Source organism: Sabethes cyaneus, chromosome 1, assembly GCF_943734655.1.
Source record: "Sabethes cyaneus chromosome 1, idSabCyanKW18_F2, whole genome shotgun sequence".
Classification (NCBI taxonomy): domain Eukaryota; kingdom Metazoa; phylum Arthropoda; class Insecta; order Diptera; family Culicidae; genus Sabethes; species Sabethes cyaneus.
In genome coordinates, this window is record NC_071353.1 from 136,065,487 (window position 1) to 136,092,825 (window position 27,339).

General features: G+C 37.3%; 2 protein-coding genes and 3 non-coding genes across 6 annotated transcripts in view; 4 read left to right on the plus strand and 1 right to left on the minus strand.

Moving 5' to 3' along the window:
• LOC128732899 (uncharacterized) overlaps nt 1–27,339 on the plus strand; it is a 542,040-nt gene that overhangs the window by 359,429 nt on the left and 155,272 nt on the right. The window lies entirely within an intron of this gene.
• Trnal-cag (transfer RNA leucine (anticodon CAG)) lies at nt 6,373–6,455 on the plus strand. Its single transcript has one exon. It is a non-coding gene; the product is annotated as a tRNA-Leu (tRNA).
• Nucleotides 12,380–12,451, plus strand: Trnap-agg (transfer RNA proline (anticodon AGG)). Its single transcript has one exon. It is a non-coding gene; the product is annotated as a tRNA-Pro (tRNA).
• LOC128732900 (uncharacterized) overlaps nt 13,185–27,339 on the minus strand; it is a 142,191-nt gene continuing 128,036 nt past the window's right edge. For both annotated transcript variants that reach the window (XM_053826337.1, XM_053826338.1), the window contains 3 exons: nt 24,939–25,133; nt 14,759–14,869; nt 13,185–14,692 (listed from right to left, as the gene is read on the minus strand). In XM_053826337.1, the coding sequence (XP_053682312.1) occupies nt 14,463–14,692; nt 14,759–14,869; nt 24,939–25,133 (536 nt within the window). In that variant the 3' untranslated portion in view covers nt 13,185–14,462. The remainder of the gene's footprint in view (nt 14,693–14,758; nt 14,870–24,938; nt 25,134–27,339) is intronic.
• Nucleotides 15,129–15,201, plus strand: Trnav-cac (transfer RNA valine (anticodon CAC)). Its single transcript has one exon. It is a non-coding gene; the product is annotated as a tRNA-Val (tRNA).

Below are 27,339 nucleotides of genomic sequence, written 5' to 3' on the forward strand. Positions count from 1 at the left end.
TATGATAAGTGGAAACTTTGTCGTGAACATTTGGCATTGGCACGTCAACTCCTTGCTGGTGTCACGACGCGACGACGACGACGGTTGGATTCAATGAATATAAAAATTGGCCATTCATTGCCCCGGCGGCTTGCACAGCTTCCACGATGAGTGGATGAACTTTTCTAATTAACTTCTCCCAGGAGCAGCAGCAGCATCAGCAGAACAATAATAATCGTAAAACCAGCGAGCGAAAAGTCACACCTGTCGCATATGGCCTGGTAGCAGTTGTCGCCACTGCTTGCTACAAGACAGACTGCGAAGATAGAGTTCGTAGACAGAGACAGACCGAGAGCGTGCAACTCATCGACACAATCGACTGTCATTAGCGCATTCAAATGAGATTTTAATCAAGTTTGATTCCTTGTTGGATTGACCCGCTAGAAATTGGTGTGAAGTTGTGTGATTATTATTGCATGACAGTCGAGCTTCGTGATCCAAACCCTAGAGGATACTATCCTGGCCCGGATTTCCCTAAGTCAAGGAAAAATGATTGTTGGAATACAGACCGATAATCGAAAAATTGGTTTCAATCGAATTAATTCTGATCTTAATTGTCAAATAAATTACAATTAATTTTCAGCAAAATTTGTAACCTGTCGATAATTCTCAATCTGTACTTAGGGGTTATACCCTAGGTTTAAGCCCGAATGAGCGACAGCGGGTAAGGACAACATGTGTCCCGACAGTTGTATCCCATCATTATCGATTCCTAAGCAACACACTTTTGGCACTTTTAGTTAAGGAAACTTATTTACGACTGAAATTGGTTTTAAATCAGTTGTCACAACTGCTTTATGACAAGTGTGTTAGTAGGGTTTTTGTTCACTGGCCGTTAGCATCCCACCAATATGGTCATACGGTCCTCTTTGCTATGGAACTACAAACATTGTCGCTATCTTACCAAACATATTATCATTTTGCCAAATTGGAATCAGGAGAAAGAGCTTATTCGGCTAACTGTTTCGACTACATAACAGTCTTGCAATTTGTCAATAAGGAATTTTTAATTTCAAATGGCATTCGACATCTGTTTTTAGGTCTATCACTTTTATCAAGATAAATCGAGCTTTTCCTAAGCATTTATTTGTTTAAATTTATTTTAGGCCATTACAAATATTTTTTAAAGTTTTTGTCCTTCCGATTCTAGACAACTAAAGGAGGGGGGGCCGAAAAAAAACGAAGAGGTTTTTTTATTCACGCAAAAAAATTAAGATTTTTAGGAATTTTTGTTTTTATCGTGAAACCCGAGTTTATTCTTGCTCATTGATATATACGTTGTTATTTTCCATGCAAAAACCTCCCAAAATAAAGTCAAAACCGAAAAAAAAATTTTTTTTGCCGGTTTTCGGAAGCTACATTATTTGTACTTTCATTTTTGTTTCGTGCTAGAAGCGTTAACACTACACTCTTTTTTAGAGTTCTTTAGGCTGTAAAACTTACAGATATATTGATTTTATACAAAATAATTTTACTTAAGTTTAACAAATTTTCTTTTGAAAAAATTTTCAATGAAAAAATGAAGCTTTGGTTTCAATTGAAGTAGCATGGCTCCGCTTCAAAACAAGCTTCAATCTGCGTTGGCGAAGCAGGTTTCACTACATCGTGACGATAGCTTTTAGAGTTCATTATACTTTTCTATCCATTATTTAGTAAAAAGCTAGAAACTTTGATTGCAAATGAACTGAAATTGATGTGTAAATTGATCCTTCAATGTAACTCGTGGTCTATCTAGTTAACATTGATAAATTGTGCCTGACTTTCAAGCGCCGTCAGCTGGAACAATAAGTTCGAAAATCTAAATAAATCAATGAGTGATGAATGACTGAGAAACATATTTTTGCTGCCTTTTAATGAAAATGCAATTTTTTTTCGACGGATGTCACATTTGCCTAGACCCCCTCCCCCCCCTTTGTCACAACCTGTCACAAAATTGACACCCCCCTCTCCCCCATGAGCAATGGACGTCATTATTGAATGATCCCACAGACAATTGATTCTATAAAAATATTTTGACTTCTATCTGACAAATTATTTTTTTGCCCCCCGATTTTTCATGCCATGTCAAGGGGGGGGGGGGGCTAACAAAAATTTTAAAAATTATTTGCAATGGCCTTAAAACACTATTGTGACGTTTTCGTCACTGGAAGATAAGAAAATAATATAAAAATTAGAACTAGTATTTTTCGACTGAGATGTAATTATCGAATGATTGGGATTTTGGCCGTTGAGTCATTAAATTTTAGTAGACGTTATATTTGCCTTTTTTACGCCAACGTTTCGACCCGGATTTGGATCTTCATCAGGGCTTAAAATGTTGATCGTTTGTGTCTAAATTCTTTTAGCCTACAGTGTTGTCTGGTTTTGGATTTTGGTACAATTTGTTTTATGGTAACTGTCATTTGTTTGCGTTATATTTATTACTATTTTAACATGTCATGAATTGTTCTTCCTAGGTTGGGCACAATACTTTTACTCATAAAACTATAAAAGTTTTACTCACAAATTTTTATACTACGACGTTATAAACTTTTGAAATAAGCGATATCCGAGAAAATCAGCCAGTTTTCATTGAACTTTTTTAAGACAATGGGAGACTAAGAATTTTTCAAATATTATTGTCATTAATAAGTTCATAATCTATACTGGTATGTAAAATTTGTTGCGACCCAAAGTCTCAAAACCCAAAAGTCAAGTCGAAACTTTATTCAAGTCAAAAATATGAAAAACAAAAAGTTAAAATCAAAAGTCGAAGATGAAAAATCAAAAACTGCTAGTTTAAAGTCAAAACGCCAAACCTAAAAGTCCAGTTCAAACTTTACGCAAACGTCCAAAGTTAAAAACCAAAAGTTCAAAGACATAGATTAAGAATCAAATGTAAAAATTCAAAAACCAAAAAATCGAAAACCAAAGACAAATGTCAAAAATTTTCAACTTTTATTTTTGATATTTTAATGTCTCTTTTGTGTTTTGATTTTATTTTATTTATTGCGTGTTATAGTACAGATCGGACTCTTTTAAGAGGGTTTTTTGAAATGTGGTTTATTTCTAATTCCCGTCATTCTAACTTTCATCATTTGTTGGATGGATTTAATGAATACTCCAAAAGTTCTTGTGCTGAACTGACTAAAACACACTTACCTTCCGATCCGTGAACTTTGAAATCACTGAAAAGCGATTATTAAAGCATGTTATTGAAATTACGCAACTGACTTTATTTCTTAAATTCGTCGTATCGTCTTAACCTTTACGTCCCCGACATCAAAAATGAAGGTACTTTCAGTTACACTTTTGGCTCTATCTCCACTAATTTTAAATCGATTTTTATGAAACTAGTCTTAAAAGAACCACATTAGATTGGCCTTTAATGAAAATATATGCAGGTAAATTATGGTTCCATTTTTCCGGAGATATTCCAGACCGCGGTGGGATTTTTTTTGACGTCATAAGTAACAGATGAAATAAAATTAGAAATCTGTTTAATTGACATCGCAAAAGTTATCCATTTTATTTGTAGTCACTAATAATGACTTGTACACTATCCTGTAGAGCGCTGGCTTACGCCTCACTGTCCGGAACATCCGTTGTCGGTTCTACCGGAACTCAAAAGCGGTCATTCAGTATTCTCTTCGAAAGTATGGCAAATGGGGTATCAAATCACAGGATTTTTCAACACGAGCTCGTTAGTGGACATTTGGATGTATTTTGAGTCGATCTGGACATTTTGGAACATCCGGCATCGGTTCTACCGGACTTCAAAAGTGGTCATTTGGAATTCTCTTCAAAAACATGGCAAATGGGGTATCAAATGACAGGATTTTTCAACACGAACTCTTTAGTGCATATTTGAATGTATTTTGAGTCGATCTGGGCATTCCGGAACATCCGGCATCGGTTCTACCGGGCCTCAAAAATGGCCATTTGTAATGCTCTTCGAAAACATGGCAAATGGGGTATCAAATGACAGGATTTTTCAACTCGAGCGCTTTAGTGGACATTTGGATGTATTTTGAGTCGATCTGGACATTTCGGAACATCCGGCATCGGTTCTACCGGACCTCAAAAGTGGCCATTTGGAATTCTCTTCGAAAACATGGCAAATGGGGTATCAAATGACAGGATTTTTCAACTCGAGCGCTTTAGTGGACATTTGGATGTATTTTGAGTCGATCTGGACATTTCGGAACATCCGGCATCAGTTCTACCGGACCTCAAAAGTGGCCATTTGGAATTCTCTTCGAAAATATGGCAAATGTGGTATCAGATAACAGGATTTTTCAACACGAGCTCTTTAGTGCATATTTGGATCTATTTTGAGTCGATCTGGACATTCCGGAACATTCGGAATCGGTTCTACCGGAACTCAAAAGTGGTCATTTGGAATTTTCTTCGAAAATATGGCAAATGGGGTATCAAATCACGGGATTTTTCAACTCGACCACTTTAGTGGGCATTTGGATGTATTTTGAGCCGATTTGGACATTTTCACACCCCATTTGCCATATTTTCGACAAAAATTCCAAATGACCACTTTTGAGTTCCGGTAGAACCGATGCCGGATGTCCGAAATGTCCAGATCTACTCAAAAAACATCCAAATGTCCACTAAAGAGCTCGCGTTGAAAAATCCTATGATTTGATACCCCATTTGCTATGTTTTCGAAGAGAATTCCAAAAAGCCACTTTTGAGTTCCGGTAGAACCGATGCCGGATGTTCCGAAATGTCCAGATCGACTCAAAATACATCCAAATGTCCACTAACGAGCTCGTGTTAAAAAATCCTGCGATTTGATACCCCATTTGCCATATTTTCGAAGAGAATACTGAACGACCACTTTTGAGTTCCGGTAGAACCGACAACGGATGTTCCGGACAGTGAGGCGTAAGCCAGCGCTCTACAGGATAGTGTACAAGTCATTATTAGTGACTACAAATAAAATGGATAACTTTTGCGCTGTCAATTAAACAGATTTCTAATTTTATTTCATCTGTTACTTATGACGTCAAAAAAAATCCCACCGCGATCTGGAATATCTCCGGGAAAATGGAACCATAATTTACCTGCATATATTTTCATTAAAGGCCAATCTAATGTGGTTCTTTTAAGACTAGTTTCATAAAAATCGATTGAAAATTAGTGGAGATAGAGCCAAAAGTGTAACTGAAAGTACCTTCATTTTTGATGTCGGGGACGTAAAGGTTAAAACGATTAGTCGACAGTTTCTTCTTCGTCGCACGAAAAACGTAGGGAATTTGGCTGATAGGACTTCTTTAATGATAAAAAGCATTTAAATAGATATCAGCTCACTTTGATTGATTGCGTATGATAGACAACAAAAAATAAATATTAGGGAATAACTAGTTTTGCATTGTGTGTCATAAAAATGCTGATATTTTTAACAATTTGTGTTGGATAGGACGGAAATAGGCAATTACGACGAAGCAGCAACATACCCTGTGCTTTCGTGTCATTTTAATTACATTTTGTTGTTATATTTTTTAGTTTCATTTTATGTATTTTTTTTTATTTTTTGTACGTTTTCGTGGTTCTGCTTCTGTGTAATTTCCTATTTTTTTGTATGATTTCGAATCAGTTTCGTGTAAGGCCATTACAAATATTTTATATGTTTTTGTCCTTCCGATATAAGGCAACTGAGGTAAAAAAACAAAGGTTTTTTGAAACGAGTAAAATAATCATGCCTCATCACGCATGCATTTCAACCCATTTTTTTCTTAAGGATTAGCTAGCCAATAACGCCAGCAAAATAGACGCATTTATGCTGCCGTGATAAGTATACGAGGGGCACGGAAAGAGAATCTCTCGTTTGCACATTGCACCTTTTGATGAAACGTTGCTCATCATGTGAATCGATTTTATATATCTTTTAAGTAACGCCAATAATCAATTCATTAAACTAAAAAGGAAACAAAATAATTCAGCATTTCATTGCAGCGTGCTTCAAAAATAAACCGGACGTTTGTTCTATTTTTAGTTGCTGATTGTCAGTGTTCACTCGCTATCTACCACCTCACACACATATGTAAACGCATTTTACGTCCGATTATTTTCATTCATTAAAAAAAATCTTGCTCGAATGCTGAATCGTACTAGCAGCATCAAGTACCTTCTTCACTTTCTAGGAAAATCATCAGAAAATATTAAAAAAATAGCCCGTTATGAAACCAAAGTGTCTTCTAAGGCAGAATCATGGCTGTTGATAATAATTGTTCATCATATCGAGTAGCGGCTGTATCTAACACTTGGCCCTACTGTATAGATATGCCGGTAACAGCCGCTGCTAAAGTAAGCGTTTTGGCCTAGTTCTCCTCACAAGTCAGGATGGCCGAGTGGTCTAAGGCGCTACGTTCAGGTCGTAGTCTTCTCTGAAGGCGTGGGTTCGAATCCCACTTCTGACAATAACTTTTTTCTATTTATTTATTTTGAACGCTAGTCTTATAAATGTCTTTTGCTCGTACTCTTATTTATATATTTTTGTTTAAGACCCATTTTGATAAATTAGAATCAATTGGTATTGTAGGTATGCATAATTACACAATCTTGTTGCAATGAAAACTACCCTCATTATATCTGATCCTTTTTAAATAACATCTTCTTTTAGGATATGTTCAAAAATCTAGATTTTTAGTTTTTAAAATCGCTACTAATATTATTTTTTGCGAATATTCAAATCTTACAAGTTAATTTAAATTAATTTCCATTTTTTCTGATATATTTTTCTCCCGTAGATCGCATCGCTATAAATATTAATCTAAAATCAATTTCTTCTATTGAACTATTGATAAATATTGTATTTCTTTAGTAGTATGCTGGAACCTCGCATCGAGCCACTCACTTTGATGTAGAAATGCTTTTTCTAACAATCATTCGCCATAAAATAGGCTTAGCCATCGCACAAAACAGGCTTTACCAAGGCCGCCGCTGTAACGGTTATACGCCTGTAAGGCGCTAAGTCGCCGTTCGAGATCTCTAACGTGCGAACTCGAAACTATTGAAACAACACCAACTTCGTGTTGAAATCCGGCTGTTATGGGCGCAAAGCTTCTGATGCTGGTGGGTGATTAGAGGCTGGGAACAGTGTTACCAGTATTCTACAGTTTTCCGACATTGATGAAATATTAAACTATTTATTCAATCTTTCAAAAAATTTCCTATTGATAATTATTGTTTTTCTACAAGAATCACTAATTTTTTATATATAAAAAACAAATTGAAAACAAATTTTATACTATCTAGGATAACGAGTAACACAAACTAGAGATGGTCGTGTTGCGGAAAATTTGCCCGAAACCCGCACCCGTACCCGTACCCGCCGGGTTCGGGTCGGGTTCGGGTATTGAAAAAAAATAATTTGCGGGTTCGGGTCGGGTACGGGTTCTTAAATTTTGTTTTTGAAACCGGGTATGGGTCGGGTCGGGTATCTCCATTGACCACATTTAACATTAAAGATGGTCGGGTACCCGGGCCCGTCCCGTACCCGTCGGGTTGCAGTCGGGTTCGGGTATCAAAAATAATAAACTTGCGGGTTCGGGTCGGGTACGGGTTTTTAATTTTTTTCATGATCGGGTACGGGTCGGGTTCGGGTATTCAAATATTCATACCCGACCATCTCTAACACAAACATCTATACATGATCCTAAGGGTTTTATCATCAACACGCACCGTATATTTGTTACTTTTTGAGTAATACTCTTAGGGGAACTGTGGGTAAGACGAACAGGTTAAGAAGAACATCTAATATGAACTGTTTTAGTGCTGCGGGTGAAACGGACAATGTGTGGGGGTAAGATGGACAGGTTTTGTAAATCGCCTCAACAGTGATCATATTATTATTTTTGACCCTCAACAAATTGAATACGTAAAATATGGTGGTGTAGCGTGCAAAAAGTGAAGGGGGCAGTCCACCCCCTCCCACCAATAGCAGCCAATCGAAAATTGTTTGGCAGCGGCAATATGAACTAGCATTCCAAAGTCTATTTCCTGCCTAGCTGCCGCTAATTTGTTAGAAGTCCACATTTGCCGGTTAAATTTTCATTTTTATGCATGAGATAATACTAAGAAGCAAAATCAACCATTTTATTATAATATGTTCACTGACCATCTTACCCACACTGGCAGCTGTCCATTTCACCCCACCATTATACATATTTTTAAAACGTTTACAATTTTTCATATGTAAATAAAATTACCTATTTTTTCAATACAGACGTTACTTGAAAAGGTATTAAATCGAAATACTTCATGTTATAGGTTACATTTTAGAATTAAACCACGCCAAAAGCTTATTTTCAATGGCAAAAAAGTTATATCCAAACGCAGAATCACTTCCACTTTTCAGTTTTTCTGTATTTTATCAAAAGTTGAAAGTTCTAAATGATAATGGAAACGTTCAGAAATCATGAGATAGTAATATGGTTGGAAGCCCATAAAAACATTTACGGATTTTAATGTTTAACTGGTAGAATCAACCACCTGTCCGTCTTACCCACCCTGTTCGTCTTACCCACAATTCCCCTAACTATTGATTAGACCTTTTCCATCTAATGAACTTTGTCGAAAACGACAACCACCTGTCGAACCAATATATTCATACGTGAATAAAAAAACAAGCAGATTGTTTGTTCTCTTAATGTATAATCAATGCAATACAAACCTAATTCATGTTTACATAACACTTTTTTTTTTCTTTTTCCAGGTAAGCGTTATTTTTCGAATTTCAACATATTAAGAGGCAATCGTTGAATTATTTTCGCCTTAGGTAAGAAAACAAAGTAAACCAACTTTCCATTTTATTTAACTCAATTTATATAATACTAGTCATAACCCGGAGTTCGTTGCTATGACTAACAGCACAGGAACACTGTCGAAAGCTTATACATATAAATTTCCCCTTCTTGGGTTCAGAAAAGCAAAAACGTGACTCCTTCATCTCCCTTAACTACATCATTGACCATAGCTAATAGCACAGCAACACTTAAAATTCAAGAATTTAAATATATGCAGGATGACGCGGGATAAGAGAAGACGACGCTTGCATAAATATTAATTTTGATTTTATTTCGTGTAAAGTATATCCATAACATTATTTGTTTTAAGTTAGTCGTCCAATTCAAATCTTTCTGCCTTTGCTTGAATTACCAGTCGCAATCGTTGTTGACAGGCGTTACAGCTGGCATGCACGATATTCTGAGGTATTTAATCCCAAATCTTCTTCTACCTTTGGCGACATCCATCTAGTATGTCACAACAAAAAAAAAATTAAATATTCATTCCAACCTTTTCATTTAAAGCTATCAAATGAATTTCAGAAAATAAAAAAAGAAAGATTTTCGAGCTTATTAACGATTCACGGATTTTGAAGATGATCTCCAATCGTTGCGATCGGATACGCCTCAGAAGTCACTGTGTCGTCGATTAATGTTTCGCGCATATCCACGTCCTTTACATCCATCCACTCAAATTCGTCTGATCTAGTTGAAAGAATCAGGACTTGCTGCTGACGTCTTGCAGCTACACGTCTTAGAAGAACTTTTCTGACGGATTTTGTCATTTTGTGTATTTATTCAATCGTGCAATCATTCAACACTACCTTAGGTGCGAAATTTAATCCGCAAGTGGCATAAACTCTATCCGTCAGGGAGCTTTTGAGTGAGGGGCAATATAAATTATACCGAAAACCCTTAAAAGCAGCCTTGAAACTTCGGTATGAGTTTATCGATTGAGTTCAGCACGAATATCAAGGAAAAACATTGCCATTGGTCTCTGGTAGCGCCTCATAGCCCCTCAGGAGTTTGTACGACTGCTATTTGCGGTTGCAAAAATCTTTTAGGCAGAACGGTACTGAAGGAGCTCTTAAGTAGTGTACAGCATATTCTGTAAAACCTTAATGGAGAGTTCATACTACATAGAAGAATAAATGAGTCCTATTCACACGTATATGTTAACAAAAAGTTTTCATTCAAAAATTTAACTATTTGTTTTAAAATCCATCAGTACGTTAATTTTATAGAAGCCTTCAATAGTTGTATCTTAAAATGAAGGCCAAATTATAATTCCCCGAATCAATTTTCCATTTGATTTTTTTTGTTTGCCCAGCATGTAACCCCATGCATAGAAGTCGAGGGGATTCAAATCAGGCGAAGAGGCAGGTGACTCTTTCGATGAAATAAAATCCGGAAACTTGTCCTCACACCAAGTCTGTGTAGCTTTCGCCTGGTGAGACGGTGCAGAATCTTGTAAGAAGATTAATTTTAATTTTTTTCAGCCATCTTTTTTTCTTTTGTCTCATGCTATGTTTCATTTACAAATCTCAAAAGCTACAAAAGTTTTCTGCAAATGTCTACCAATACGGCAATTTGTTTCTGAGAAAAAGGTACATATCTGAAATTGAAAAACCTAACTTTTCAATCAATCTAAATAAATAATAGTTAAAATCGTAACATAATAGAATTGCTGGACATTTTTTCTATCCAATGACATATTGACGTTGGAATTCCATACAGCGATAGAAAAGTTATTGATGTTTGAAATCTTTCATTCAAACGTTACAGTTTCGCTTTCGTTTTCACAAGTGCAACCCAGTATAGTTAGCAAAGATGTAGTCTTACGTCAAAATTGTGATTTTTTCAAAATTTTTAGTCGTTTATGTCCCATTAATGAAGTATAAATGAAGTTATCAGTTACAAACATTGAAATGGAGAAAAACAATGAAACGATTAAAAATCGAACAAAAAAATGCGTTTTACGCATTTTTAGTTAACCCTCTAACTAAACGCTCCAGAGATGCACACGAAATTTGTGTTGAGTTGACAATATGCAAAATGTGTTCAGAATAGATTTCTTGATATTTTGATATTAATATCACAACATCCTGACTATGCATTCAAAAGTTATCATCTTTCAAAAACAAAAATTCCGAAAAATTTCTGAAATAATTAATGCGCGAATATTCCCATTTTTACTTTTGGAGAAAAAGGATATCTAGTACAAAATGATTGACCTTAAATTTTTTCTATGAGTAAATTTCATGCTTTATTTCAATTTTGTAATGTATATGAATTGAAAAAATATCTGGGTAGAGCGTTAGACATGAAAAACGAAAAAGAGAAATTGGACTTTCTGTAAGCTAGCGCTCCTCCAGATAATTATTATTATATGAAAATCAGAACTTCAGGTTCTTTTGAGTGTACTTTCATGATAAAATAGTCATTAGCTTGATGGCATCGTTTTTACGATGCCCGTTAGAGGGTTAAAGTTTAAACGTGAAAACCAAATCTGTTCTTGCTTTTCATACACACGTTATTGTTTTCCATGCAAAAAACTACGAAAAGAAAAGCAAAATTTTATTTGCCGATTTTCGGAAATTTCATTGTTCGAATTTCTACTTTGTTTCGTGCTAGAAGCGTTAACTCCGTACACTACTTTTTCGAGTTTTTTAGGCTGTAGAGCCCACAGACAATTGATTTTGTGCAAACAATTTTAACTTGCATCCCATAAATTGTTTTTTTGGTCTCCCATTTTCAAAGCCAATTTCAAAGAAGGGGGGGGGGGGGTGACAAAAACTTAAAAAATAATTTGCAATGGCCCTATTCTATCTTTGAAACTGAATACCAAAGTATTACTTGTCCATCAATTTTCGTATCAAAGTATCAACGAATTTGGAATGACAATTGATATTCAAAACCTAAAATGTCTGTTATATCTATAGGCAACAACTATCTAAATTCTGAAGTAAATTGACATCTCAAAACCCAGGCGTCCCGATCCACTAGAACTAGAATACAAATATTTAGTGCAGGGGCTGGTGCTGTAATTCATATTCACTGCCACGGAACTGAAAATAATGTTCAGCTCTGACCTCCGTAAAGCGCATTATGAATTTTCGAAAGCCAGCAGCGAAACTCAGCGGTATAGTTTATCAAATAAATTTTAGTTCAATGATATTCATATTCCTTCTTGAAAAAAGAGTTTAATATTGCATGGACTTACAATCAACCATGTTTAGTATCGATAAAGTGATTTTTTCCAGCATTGCTTGTGAAACGCCAACAAAACGTAACTTGAAAACTCATTAGTGTGAAATCTGTTAAACTGGAAACACTGCACTGGTCAGTGAAACGACCGGCACCGCACGCATTTGAGCAGGTTTATTTTTATCCGCTTCCTTTCCTTTCATTGAACCAGCGTGAACACATACATTTAAAGTGTGTTGCAATATGAAAGCTGCGTATAGACGACGCTGGTATGATACATCAAAGGCAAAGAAAAACTGAAGCCAAGCAATGCAGCTATTAAGCGGCTATTTCCATCGATCTACTCAACGGGCTCGTTGGTCTAGGGGTATGATTTTCGCTTAGGGTGCGAGAGGTCCCGGGTTCAAATCCCGGACGAGCCCACAACGATTCTTTTTTCTTGGCTCAGTGTTTTTTTTTTCAGTGAGATAATTATGCCACTTTAATTGTTTTTACAATTTTTACAATTTTATATCGCTGACGAAGAGTTTTTTTATTTTAGCTTTCTAGAGAACCTCAAGTCTTGTAGGACATCTGTTATGCAGAGATACTGCTCTATTGCATTCGTGTTCGAGTGGTTAAATATTTACATTTTCGCTGGAACTGATACTGTAAATTATTACAAATTTTCAAACAAATCATTCCGTTCAGTTTTTCTCCCTGACCTGTTCAAGGGAAGGGCGAAACTACTTTTGCAATCAGTTTCAGTGGATAAACCTGTTATCAATACGATATGATCAGCCTTACATAAATATAGAATGTGCTTTGAAACTATACAACGCTAAAGTTACTCAAGAAAGGTTGAATGCGCGTTTCAGAAAAGCAAACTTAGTAAGTAGATTACTTAATTGTTTAAATCATTCCTTTCCATAGAATGGGAACCTTTATTTGGGGATTTTCGGATTGAAGAACTCGTAATAGGAAGTACCTTATACTAAATTTATTAGAAAATCTCTAACACAATTGATTGTTGAAAACTTACAGATATATTTATAAAAAAATGCTTACCTTTTTACAGTCACGCTGTAAATTGGTGTTTTATATTTGATTACATAATCATAAACGTTAAATCATAGTCATACGAGAGCTAATCGGAAAACTTCTCTCTCTCTCTCAACAGTGAGTATTCATTAACACTTAATTTTCTCAACAGCGGAACTCTACTTAACTTATACTAATATTAAACAAGAAATAATATGAACATAAATTACACATTTGCTCTCGCTCGTTCCCTCCCCGGGAACGGTTACTTTTCCGGGAAAATTACGAGTTGGCAAACACTGTTTTATTTACATTTAGATATGATGGGGGTAGTCTGTGATGTAGAAAATCAACCTAACTCGAAGTCATTCGTACTAGGAAAGGAAGAAAACAACAAAACTAAAAACTCCTTAACTAAAGTCTAAGACAAGTTTCGGGCCTTTCTCTACTACTCACAGGTCGTCGTCGTCGTCGTCCTCGTACGGTACAGAGATATCGCAGTTGCTTCTGAAAATTAGTTTCATTTACAGTTTTGGCCTTACACACTCCCTCGTCCGTGTGATAGGTACCTCTCGTCTAAAGTGGATTCGACTCTCCTATCATCACGGTGATGGAGCGGGGAAGGGGCGGTGTGGTGCGGTGACTATGGCGTGTATGAACATTTTTGTATTTGCTTTTATTTAATTTAAATTTAAATTTTGTGCTTGCCTTTCGTCGTCGCTTTGTGGACTTAAATATACTACATCTATTGCTAAGGCGCGATAGCGATAGATTGGTTCACGGTAGTGATTAGTCTCTAATCTTAAGTAGCCTAATTATATGTGTAGAGTATTTTTTAACAGTACAGTTAAGCTGCAGGGGTGTAATGCATAGTTTTGATTATATGTCCAATTACAGTATTTGAATGGCGATATATTACAAGAATTTTTATTTCAATGATTGAACCAATGTACCATTACGCCGCATATTGCGCTGTACGACTGTAGTTGGATTTTTAGGATGAAAAGTCGAAAGGAGAGCAAAGTTTCCTTTCGCGTAGAACACCTAGGAAGCGATTCAGCTCTTGAAAGTTGGCTTTGTACACACATATATATAGATCTGCCGTGTCTCATCGTGACAGGATTTAAAATATTTAATTTAAAACAATTTTATGAAATGCTTCTCTCTCGTACCCGCCGGCCGGCCGGTACACCACCGGTGGTGTACCGGGGTCTACCTGGTTCTAGTAGCAAAGAGATAGGTTGAGTTTGGGCACGAAATAAACCCTTCATGACAGTCACACACTCGTTCGTTCGCTCGTTCGCTTGCTTGCTCGCCTCGGTTTGGATTGTGGATGCTGTAGAATAGCACACACGCAGCAGCGGTTGTTGTTTCCCGATACGAACCCCAACACACATTTCACAATTAAACGACTCATTTGTTGAAAATGTCCTCGACCAGCTGTTTCGTTATGACCCGATGCTTCCGGGTCGGGTTCACCTTCGGGCGCTGGTAGAGCCGGGCGTTGATGGCGTACAGCCGCGGGGACAGATCGCACCGGACATTGAACCACCAGTCGCACACGAAGACGGCCTGCGAGAACTGGGTTCCATTGGGGCAGAGGAACGTCGCCTGCCGGCCGTCTATGTCGCAGTAGTGCCAACCTAAAAGAAGCAACAAAATGGATTAGGTCTCAGAGTCGCATATCCTTATGAGTATCCGAGGGGTACCTTGACATCTGGTTTCCATGTCGGCGAAGAAGCCCGGGTAGTCCTGTTCGTCGCAGTAGAAGTTGGTATACGGGACAGCAGCCAGAATGGGATAGTCTGTTCCGGGACGACCTGAAACAGAGAAAGCATAAGGTGTGTTATTTTATTTGGTAACACGTTAATCATACAATCAGTTTTCACAATGGACATAATTCCAAGCAGACGAACATTGACGAAACTACCCTAGTCATGCATTAAATTAGTTCTATTTTTAGATTTTTTGGCTTAGAAAGTGAGTTAAATCACTCACACTTCTAACTCATAAAATAAGGTTCTTCGCTTGTTTTCGATGCTAAATGTGTTTGTGCATGGTGCTTCGTTTAGTATCCCAGTTTTCGTAGTGTAGTGGTTATCACGTCTGCTTCACACGCAGAAGGTCCCCGGTTCGAACCCGGGCGGAAACAGTTCTTTTTTTTTATTTCTTCAACCTCTCTTCTTTCGACTAGTCATATTTCATCACCACTCTACTAGATATGTCAATTAATTAATATTTTAATAAACTTTTCCGCCGTGGCACCCCCAAAAAATGTAGTGAGTGTTTTACCTCATACATTTAATGGTGCTTTTTTTCTTCTCTTCTCCGGTTCGAGTGAGTGTGTCCTGTCCTGTCTGTTGTTGTCTACACGCGACACGGGCTCTTATTATTAGGATTTATTTTTATTCAATACGAATTCGCGGGCGCGGCGACGACATTCAGCATGAAAAATGGATATACATAATAGCTGGTGAATGCAGAGCAAAAACGGTACCAAATTGCACCCATTTTTCCCACTGCTGATGTGCGTTTGGTTTGGTTGGACACAGGACAGGACGCAAGCGAGCCTCGGCGCGTCCTGGAACACGGAAAGGCCGGTTTCGGTCGTAAGTATGCAAAATTTAGTGAAATGTTGTATCACAAACATCATTTTTTGTTTAAAAATGGAGGAAAATTTCCTTAGCAATCTGTTCTTTATTTATTTGAAATTTTCACGTAGGACTACATCTTTTTTGTGGTTGTTGTTATTAGTTTATTAGGTCTTTTTAAACGCAAGGCGTTCATTCGAGGCCTTGGACTACACCTTTGTTAATTAACGTATACATTAAAAAATGGACCTTTTTCAGATGGTGATAAATAAAAAACTAAGACAGCTAATTGAGTGTCATAAATTTCCCATGGAATTTCGATTTCCCTTACTTCGATTACAGAAAAAATCCTGTCCGCGTGCTAGCCTACACTAAGTCGATGTCCCAAAAGTAATCCGCATTGAACAAGTGCTCAATCCTCTGCCACAGTCCTCTCTTTATACGTCCAAAATTTGAATTACCGTCGTCTCTTTTTACGTCCAAAATTTAAATTAACGTTCACTCTTTTGTCGTCCGAGATTTCAACTACGGCATCTCTTTTTACGTCCAGAATTTGAACTAACGTCCTCGCTTTTTACGTTAAAAATTTGAATTAACATCCTCTTTTCTTACATCAAAAATTCGGATTAACGTCCTCTCTTTTTACGCCCAGAATTTGAAGTAACGTCCCTTTAATATGTCTAAAATTTAAATTACCGTCCTCTCCTTTTACGTGGAAAATAAATTTGAATTAACGTCTTCTTTAATACGTCTAAAATTTGAATTAACGTCCTCTCTTTTTGCGTCGAAAATTTGAATTAACGTCCTCTTTAATACGTCTAAAATTTGAATTAATGTCCTCTCTTTTACGCCCGAAAGTTGAAATAACGTCCTTTTTAATACGTCTAAAATTTCAATTTCGGTCCTCTCTTTTTACGTCCGAAGTTTGAATTAACGTCCTCTTTTTTAACGTCAAATAGTCGAATTAACGTCTTCTCTTTCTACATCTAAAATTTGAATTACCGTCCTCTGTTTCTACGTATAGAATTCGAATCAACATCCTCTCTTTTGACTTTCAAAATTTGAATTACGGCCCTCTCATTTTACGTCCAAAATTTGAATCAACGTTCTCTATTTTAGCGTACAAAATTTGAATGACCTTGCTTTCTTTTTACGTCCGAAATTTGAATTACGTCGTCTCTTTTTACGTCCGTAATTTGAATTAATGTCCTTTTTCCACATCCAAATAAACGTCCTCTCTATTGGTGTCCAAAATTTGAACTACCGTCCTCTCTTTTTAGGTCCAAAAGTTAAATGGACGTCCTCTCTTTTTATACGTCCAAAATTTGAATCAGCGTCCTCTCTTTTTACGCCTAAAATTTGAATTAACGTCCTCTTTTTTTACGTCTAATATTGGAATTACGTTCTTTCTTTTTACGTCCGAGATTTGAAATCATGTCCTTTCTTTATACGTCCAAAATTTGAATTAACGTCCTTTTTATACGTCCGAAATTTGAATTAATGTCATCACTTTTTACGACCGTAATTTGAATTAATGTCCTCTCTTTCTGCGTCCAAAATACGAATTAACGTCTTCTCTCTTTACGTCTAAATTTGGAATCAACGTCCTCTCTTTCTACGTTCGAAAGTTTAATTAACGTCCTCTCTTTTTACGTCCGTAATTTGAATTATTGTCCTCTCCATTCACGTGCAAAATTTGAATTAACGTTCTCTCTTTTTACGTCCGAAATTTGAACTTACGTCCTCTTTATTTACGTCCGAAATTTGAACTAACATCTTCTCTTTTTGCGTCCAAAATTTGAATTAACGTCCTCTCCATTTACGTCCGAAATTTGAATTGACGTCTTCTCTTTTTGCGTCGAAAATTTGAGCAAACGTCCTCTCTATTTACGTCCAACATTTGAATTAATGTCCTTTCTTTTTACGTCCAAAATTCGAATCACCGTTCTCTTTTTATGTCCGAAATTTGAATTAACGTCCTCTTTTTTAACGTCAAAAGTTCGAATTAATGTTTTCTCTTTCTACATCTGAAATTTGAATTACCGTCCACTATTTTTACTCCTAGAATTCAAATTAACGTCCTCTCTTTTAACTTTCGAAGTTTGAATTAACGCCCTCTCATTTTACGTCCGAAATTTGAACTTACGTCCTCTTTATTTACGTCCGAAATTTGAACTAACATCTTCTCTTTTTGCGTCCAAAATTTGAATTAACGTCCTCTCCATTTACGTCCGAAATTTGAATTGACGTCTTCTCTTTTTGCGTCGAAAATTTGAGCAAACGTCCTCTCTATTTACGTCCAACATTTGAATTAATGTCCTTTCTTTTTACGTCCAAAATTCGAATCACCGTTCTCTTTTTATGTCCGAAATTTGAATTAACGTCCTCTTTTTTAACGTCAAAAGTTCGAATTAATGTTTTCTCTTTCTACATCTGAAATTTGAATTACCGTCCACTGTTTTTACTCCTAGAATTCAAATTAACGTCCTCTCTTTTAACTTTCGAAGTTTGAATTAACGCCCTCTCATTTTACGTCCGAAATTTGAACTTACGTCCTCTTTATTTACGTCCGAAATTTGAACTAACATCTTCTCTTTTTGCGTCCAAAATTTGAATTAACGTCCTCTCCATTTACGTCCAAAATTTGAATTGACGTCTTCTCTTTTTGCGTCGAAAATTTGAGCAAACGTCCTCTCTATTTACGTCCAACATTTGAATTAATGTCCTTTCTTTTTACGTCCAAAATTCGAATCACCGTTCTCTTTTTATGTCCGAAATTTGAATTAACGTCCTCTTTTTTAACGTCAAAAGTTCGAATTAATGTTTTCTCTTTCTACATCTGAAATTTGAATTACCGTCCACTGTTTTTACTCCTAGAATTCAAATTAACGTCCTCTCTTTTAACTTTCGAAGTTTGAATTAACGCCCTCTCATTTTACGTCCAAAATTTGAATCAACGTCCTCTCTTTTTATGTCAAAAATTTGATGTAACTTCCTCTCTTTATAAGTTTAAAACTTGAATTGACGGCCTGTCTTTTTGCGTCCAAAATCTTAATTAACGTCCTTTCTTTTTAGGTCCATAATTTGAATAACCGTCCTCTCTTTTTACGGATAACATTTGAATTAACGTCCTCTCCTCTGGCGTCTAGAATTTGAATTAACGTCCTCCCTTTTTTACGTCGAAAATTTGAATTAACGTCCTCCCTTTTTTACGTCCAGAATTTAAATTAACGTTATGAATTTCTGGAAAATTGGTTTACAAATACTCAAACATACTACGATGGCTTGAAAAATGCCATGTCACTTTTCCTTCGATGAAAACTTGTTCTCATTAAAACAAATATGTGGATTTAGTGCCTGGTACGCTTCTATGGGTGTTTAACAGAAAAATAAAATATGACGTGAGAAAGAGCCCAGAACCGACCTTTTGAACTAAAAGTTGTTCTCGCTTGTGGTGCTCCGGTGTAAAAGCTATTTTGAGCTTCCACTGCAGATTTGGCCTGGTCTCATGCCCAAATACGAAACTAAGGCTTAGTAGGAGTAGCTTCTGCAATTCCTCAGAAATAACAAATTGAACTAGAATATTGTTTTACTAATTTCCGATAAATAATAATCAGTAGTTGTTTATAACAGTTCAATCGAACAATGATCTTGATACTTTATGCGTTCCCTAAGGTTGTCATTTGAGATCTCTTCTATTTTTTATGTAAATAACGTTCTCTGAATTCTAGAAAAATTTTAAGTGCTGATTTATGCAGTTCTTTCTGAAAGAAAAAACATGTGTAGAAGGAATTGATAAATCTTGGACTGTAATACATAGCAGTTCTCAGGAATTGAATGTAAAGAAATAGGGTATGTTGCTGCTTCGTCATAATTGCCTATTCCCGTCCTATCCAACACAAATTATTAAAAATATCAGCATTTATTTGACACACAATGCAAAACTAGTTATTCCCTAATATTATAGTTTGTTGTCTATCAAACGCGATCAATCAAAGTGAGTTGAGATCTATTTAATTGCTTTTATCATTAGAGAAGTCCTACCAGTCAAATTTCCTACATTTTTTCGTGCGACGAAGAAGAAAATATCGACTAATCGTTTGAATTTCCGTCATTCATAAATGAAAATAACTCATGGAAGGCGTCGTCGTTATTCTACAGCCAGGAAACTCGCCTGACCTGCAGAAATTTTGCAGAATAACATTTGTCATACCGTCCTACACAAATACATTCGCGTTAGCTTCGTAAACATTGTTGTGATTTTTAGTTCGGACGATGAAAAATGTTGATGGACGGATTTTAAAACGGTACGACGAATTTAAGAAATAAAGTCAGTCGCGTAATTTCAATAATATGCTTTAATAATCGCTTTTCAGTGATTTCAAAGTTTAAGGATCGGAAGGTAAGTGTGTTTTAGACAAATCAGCACAAGAACTTTTGGAGTATTCATTAAATACATCCAACAAATGATGAAAATTAGAATGGCTTTACTTACTACGACGGAAATTAGAAATAAACCCTAAAAGTTTTTATTTTATTTAGCAGAAAAAAAACAACAGTGAACATTTCGATTATGGGCAGATGTGTCCCAGAGTTCATGGAATTTTCTATGCAGGCATAATTTATGCACGGAAACAAGATTCGAAAAAAATTAAGGGTTCATACTTTTCAAGAAAATTTAAAGGAAATTTTTCCTAACATTTTTTCAAATTTTCAAAGCTACGTTCTAATCTTTAGAAAATTCTGATCATATTTTTGTCTTCACCAATTCATAGTCTTTTATAGTGATAAAAGATTCATGAAAGCGTTTTTGTTTTTTTTGTTCCTGAGCGCCTTCGCAGCCGGTTATTACAGTAGTACAGGACATTTACGGTGGCTATAAGTGCAACGGCCCTACTAACTGTAGAAAACACCACCCACCTGAGATTCAAACATAGAACGACTGGCCTGTTAGATCAGGATCAAACCTCGAAGCTAACTGAAGATTTACGATCCTAAATACATTCAGTCCACAATCATGGGTCACACACTATTATTAGTAATTTTAGATTTATCTGTCGATTAATGCGTAAATATTATCAATCATTAGGGGATATTTAAACAGAAATTTGCAGCTAAAGCTGAAATGACCCACAGTTGTGTGGGACCCATGATTAGAGTTTCAAATTCTTTAACTCTGACTCCAAAATCATAATTTCCAAATTATTTTCCTTTTTTTCCTTTTTTTCGGGTTATCCAACTGGTCGCTTAATAGCGTATAAAACTCTGCGCTGGGCCCTTTTGTGTTGTCAACAAAGTGTCAGGGAGACCTCAAACATCAGTTCTACCTGACGAGACAGGCACTGGCGCCCACTAAAACACAGGTAGAGCCCCAAGCATAGCCGTCACGCCTATACCCGCAGGCGGAGGCGTTTCGGCCCTGCGCGGACTCCACGAACTGACTCTAAGATCTCTCTGCCAAAGGCCGGAATGTCATATTTTAAATATAATGATGATGATGACGATGATGATGATAATGATGATGATGACGATGATGATGATAATGATGATGATGAGAAGAAAAATAATAGATCGGATTTGTAAATGTGCTTTGGACTTTTTGTACCACTCGAGTTGCAATACGCGGTATAGTGAAGAAGTGGAGAATTCGTCAGCCCCGCCTGACACTGGTCTTCCCGCGCGCCCGCTTTTAGTTTTCCAACACAAACAACCACAAATGAACCAATAGATAAGACAAATTTCGGAGCAACTCGGATCAACTTATCAGGGCAAATTTAATCTTTCATCCCCTTCACAATGCATTCCCACGATACAAAGTAAATTGAGCGCAGCACAAGCTGGACGTTCGCGGTAGTCGACAGAAGCTTCAAAATATAGAGACTCGCTCGCCTTCCAACCCTCGAGACCAAAGTGCTGTAAAGCTCTGGGCTTAAGCGTCTCTTTAAGACTCGACCCCTTCCCATCGACAGAGCCCGCGGGCGGCCATCAGAGCTCAGGACAGCCACGGGGCCAGAGCAAAAATCCTACTCTATCTAGCAGCACGGCCTAGCCGAAACTCGAACACGCGACACGAATTGACCTAATTTTCCCATCTGCTACCTAAGAAGTGCTATTACCCGTAATCATTACAGAGTGGTCCTTCGGCATCCAATCGGATCTGGTATCCCGCTTACATCCCCTTACTAACCCTAAGCCCCCGACCAACTCAATCAATCCGACATTTTTCGGAGATATTTGTGACAGTTGTGATAAATAGGGATGCATCCCAGAAAACTTAATCTATTATCAGAGATCCCCATACTGGCCTTATTCTTAAACGGAATAAAAGCACTTTCTGAACAACGCAACAATAACATTTGGTAAATTTTTACCCCGAGTCCCACTTGAAATCACAAAAGTATTTTGATATATACCCACATTCAGAAGTAAACGTGACCGCTGTTCATTTACTGATTAGTCAAAAAGCCCTACACCACGACAAGGTTCAGTTTTATCGTAGGGAAAATCATAATTTCCAAATTATTAGTCCTAAATTAGAAATCCCAAATTGTGATTCCTTCATCTTAAATCCTAGATCGGAAATACTAAATCCTGAACCAAAGCTCCAAAAGCCTCAATTTCAAATCCCAAATCCTAAGTACATAATTATAAATCATAATACCCAGATCCTGATCGATAAATCGGTAATCCAAAACCTCAAATTATAAATCCTAAATCCAGAAACAAAATTTCAAAATCCTTAATTCTAAATCTTACATCACCTATCCTAAATCAGCAATTCTAATTCCGAAATCCTCAAATTGTTGAAATGTTGAATTAAAATGGCTGGATCCCTAATTCTAAATTCAAATCTTCTAAACCCTAAATTGGAAATTCTAAATCATGAGTCCTTAATACTAAGATAATAACGGTTTACACTGTGGATAGAAACTTGGTTTGGATTTTTGGGTTTCGCAGTCTCAGTTCTAAATCCTAAAACCAGAATCAAAATTACAAATTCTATATCCAAAATCCCAAATCGCAGATCCTAAATCTTGAAAACCCTAAATCTAAATTCTAAATTCTTAATTCTAAGCCCTAGATCCCAAATCGTTAGCGGATTTATTGAATTAAAAAAAAAGTAGGTAATTAGGGATGTACGTGTATTTCCAGGTTCAGTAAAACTTGAAAAGAAAACATTTCCATCAACTTTGTTTCTCTTTAATTCTTCAGTGGTGTGTCCTAAGTTAAATGCAACCGATGTTGATGAGACGATAGCTATAAATAACGATCATAAAGAGTAGTAAGAGTAATCAGGTGAAATTAAAGATCTGAAGAAAAAACCCAAAACAAAAGGTATCCAAGTTTATTGCAAGAAGCTTGTATTGATTAATAGTAGGGCACCTTGATAATAAAAAAACGCCTTAAATAAAAGCATGTATCCAATCAGTTAGTCAAACACAAAAGTTAGTTGTTACAAAGAACTCGAATAGCTGGTACAATGTGGCTCATTTGCGCCCTAAGCGATAAAAAAAAAAGTCAAATGGTGCAAAAAGTTTCGTAAAGCAAACAGAAATTATCTTTCGTGCAATTGTGTGGTTTTACGGAATATGTAATGAATCATTGATCAAAGGACAAAAGCAACAACAAAGAGTTATGAAGAATACTCAAGTCATTGTTAAAACCGGGCGATTGTAAAACCGCGGACCATAACTTTTAATGGTACAGAACAAACATTCCGCTACTTATGTAGTTCAATAATTATTTCATCGGTCGTGTTTCGTCAATTAATCAGCACATTGAATTGGTTCATGAACCTCTGGAAATAAAATAATTAAAGGCGAAGAGATTGGCTCTATTAATATGTTGCATGGTTATGAAAATTTTAGAGCTTGTCGCGTCCTTGTGAAACTGCATTGAATTTGGTGCTTGCTAGCAAAATGGAATAATGGAGAATGTTGCGTTTTTTTTCGATCTGAAAGGCACTCTTTTGAGAAAACTTCTAGGTCCATTCGGTTGTTACAAACTACGTATCTATAAAGCGAGCGCTTTGGAATAACGAGTGCCGCCTATAAATGGTTTCAGAGCTCTTTATGCGGCAGAACTTAGAGGGAACTCAAAGCAGTTTATTAGTTGAAGATTTCACCTTAGATCCCGGGAAAGGATCGCTCTTTGGGCGTGTGTACCTCAAGGTAGTGTATTGGGGGCCATTTTGTTTATTAGGAGTTTTAATGATATGATAAGATATTCTTCTTTCCTGAATTTACCAACAATGAAGCCTTACCAGGGCAAGTTATAAAAGGTGGTACTTACTTGAGGTGCGAATGAAGCAAATTATAATCGAGAGCATCGATTGGTTAGTTAAAAATGTAATAGGAAAAAAGGGGTGAAAAAAAAACACCGATACTTAAGCACGGATAATACGTAGTTCGCATACTCTATAGCGATACTGTAAAAAGAACGAATTGCGGAATACAACACTTGGACGAGATCACAATAGATAAAAAATACTTATTAAATACTAGATCAAAAATTCATTATCACGTCCACACAGAAAGAAATTATATGAGTCGAGTCTCATAATCGTTTCTATAAAACTGATGAATTTAAATGCTGTCTTCATCAAAGTTGTAGATCTTCGAACCTTCCCCAAATAAATGTGCACAGTGCACCAAAATTGTTTTCAAGTTATGACAAGAGATTTTTGTATTATAAACTTTAAACCCAATTTATGTAGTAACGGCATTTTTACCCAAAGGAATCTTTCCGTTCGTCGTTGCATTGCAACGTGGATGCAATTTGGTGGAGTATTGCAGCAATAGTACTGCAGCGGGTCGTCGCTTTTCCGGTTGGCACGCGGCTCAGATAAATAAATAATGGCGCTATGCAATGGCACGACGGCGCGGTACCTCACTAATGGGCGTAATGCGCCCGCTCTTACACTCTCACTCTATCTCTTTCCGCCCATCCAAACCCAATTTGTTTCAATACACAACACCTATCGACAGGAAACATGCGGGCCGACCGTTCGTTCGTTTTTTTTCTTCCCTAGCAAACGAATTTCTTGTAGTTTTTATTTCCACCGCCGGTGCTGCTGGGGCGCTACTCAACCAGCAGATAAAAATGTCCCCAATCGCGCACATCGGGGGCAACGAAAAAGTTGCACACCCCCCTCGTTTGCTAATTGCAAAGTGAATTTGAGTATAAATTAATTATTACTGCGCATGATATGTTCCTCTCGGTGGGCGAAATAAATGTCCATTTTACTTAATTAATATTGTAGGAAATAGTTTTTTGTTTTGGTTTGGACAGAACTCACCAGGAATCGACTTTCCCAGCTCGAGGTACTCCTGCACCGAGGGACTTAGAAATCCGGGCGGTATTACCGGTGAATCGTCTCCGGCCGACTCTCCGTGGTCCAGGCTTTGGCTGGGTTCCGCATCGACCCGGCTGGGTAGCACCGAAACACGAGGCTTGCGTCCCCGTTTGGTCCGAACATTCTCCTCACGGCCATCTGCAAAAAAAAAAATAAAAGAATAGCTCAGAAAAAGGTGGTTTAAACTTCGTTCCCATAACCTCGTTCGCTAGTGATTGTGTAATCGGTTCTGTGCGGTACGAGTGTAAGAAGAAGGTCCCTGCGCTGTCAAAAGTTTAGTATTTTATATTTTATCAAAACATTCATCGGTTTTGTGACCAACCAGATGTTGTTGCTTTTTTCGCAACACCATCCATGCCTTAACGAGCAGCTTTGCTCATCTTCTTTTACTTACGCAACAACCCCAATGACCCCTTGACATCCTCCACGGCGCGGCGGCGGGTTGTTTGCGTCAGGACGGCCGGCGCGGCGGTAAGTAGCTCCAACAAACTGGACATGCAACGTGCCGCCCAGGGCACGTGGGTGAGGGAGAAAAGAAGACGATATCGTGTAAGACAAGCCAGTTTGGCCTCAGCCACATTCCTCCTAGTTTTGTGCGAGCATCGAGCGTCATCTTCGGGGTTCGTAAAATCAACCGGCAGCTGGCCTGTCGAGGGTTTTGTGTCACTGCACCAGCCAGTGCCACTAGTGTAGAGAAGGTAGAAAAAAAAACCTGTACCTGCCTGATACGGCTAGTTTTGCATCTGTTGAAGAGGTCGTCTGCTAGTTTTAGCCTGAAGTCAACAACAGTTAGGAGTCATTTACACGTACTTGTTGTGGAGTTTACTCTGATTTAAATTAAACTCACGTTGGTTTGCTTTTGGATACAAACGTAATTCGAAGAATTACGTAAGAGGAAGCCTCAACTGTATGAATTAAAATTAGCTGATTATATTGCTCGTTCTGCTAGAAGATTTCAAACGGTCGATAACATATGAGGCGAACCTACCGACATTTCTACAAAGGATTTATAAAAGATGAGCTTCGATCGTGTGGAGGAAAACGCCTTGACACGCATTGTTTCGTGCCTGTTAAACCGACATGACACTATACCCGTCGAAGTCGTGTCAATTATCGTATATATTTCTTAGGGTTTTTGGTTGGTCAATGATCGGTCAATGGTTCAATGTTAGAATCGTGTATTTGCAACAATAAAAAAACACATAAAACTTATCATCTAATGTCCTCCATGCGTCAGTTTTACAGCCGTGGCGTGCTACTTTATCGACACATAGCGCAATATATTATGCGATCAAGAAACACATCGTTACTGGACGTGATTTACTGAATGATGAATTATGATTCGTTCCCATTGAGTTCTGTCAATAGAAATTTTCTTTGAAAATAAATTGTTGAATTCGTAGTTTCTATCGCTGACAGGAAACGGCAAATTAGTCAAGGTTCCTTACAACTTATTCGCTATAACCGCAATAACCGGTTGAGGACCAATGTTGGGGAATAACACTAGTTAAAACCTTGCCTAAAAGTCATTATTGCTGATCACACCCAGCTTTACCGTAGCTTAGGAAAAAGGAAGAATGGAAGAATGGTATTTACTTTTGTAATTGGAGGCCTCCAATTCAGCGACTCTCCCAAAAATGCCATGGAATTGGATATGTCTGCTTGTTTTGTCAGTTCCCCTCAAGTTGACCCCCAACCACTTGTAAAACTGTCTTCTTCTCGGCAATCCCCAGAAATCGACACAAAGCCTGTTTTACGTTTTTGAACCTCCCCCTTTTTAATGACCACCCTATTCCCCTTTTCAGAAATAAATCAACTTGTACAACTGCTATCGTTCCAAATGCAAAGAAACGCACCCCTTTACCGATTTGAACTTTTCTCTATCCTCGCAAGGGACCGTCGTCCTCTTGTGTCAACCCTCCTGCGCTGATACTTTTATGCCAAAAAATATGTGTTCGACAAACGACGTTTGTTGAAGAACACTTCAGAAGTTCCGGAACTATGGCGGAATATACTGACGTTCCTCGTCCCCCTACATTTGGTTCCTTGGAGTTGACTCCCCCTTCTGTCACGTAGCTAATTATACATTGATTTGCTCAATGAAAATCGCTATAATGGAAACGAAACAAAGGTTTATTTACCGTATATATTCCTCCTCGATGGAACCCCCTCTTTTCCCAAAGTCAGTTGCACAACTGCCTTGAGATCAGTGCACACAGCAATAACTTGTCCACCGTTGTGCATTGTGTGGATGTATAGTGATGCAGATTCGGGCAAACTTGTCGCAACAGACCGCTTAGAAAATAACCCCTGCTGAGCCTCATTGATAACCCAGGTAACCAAT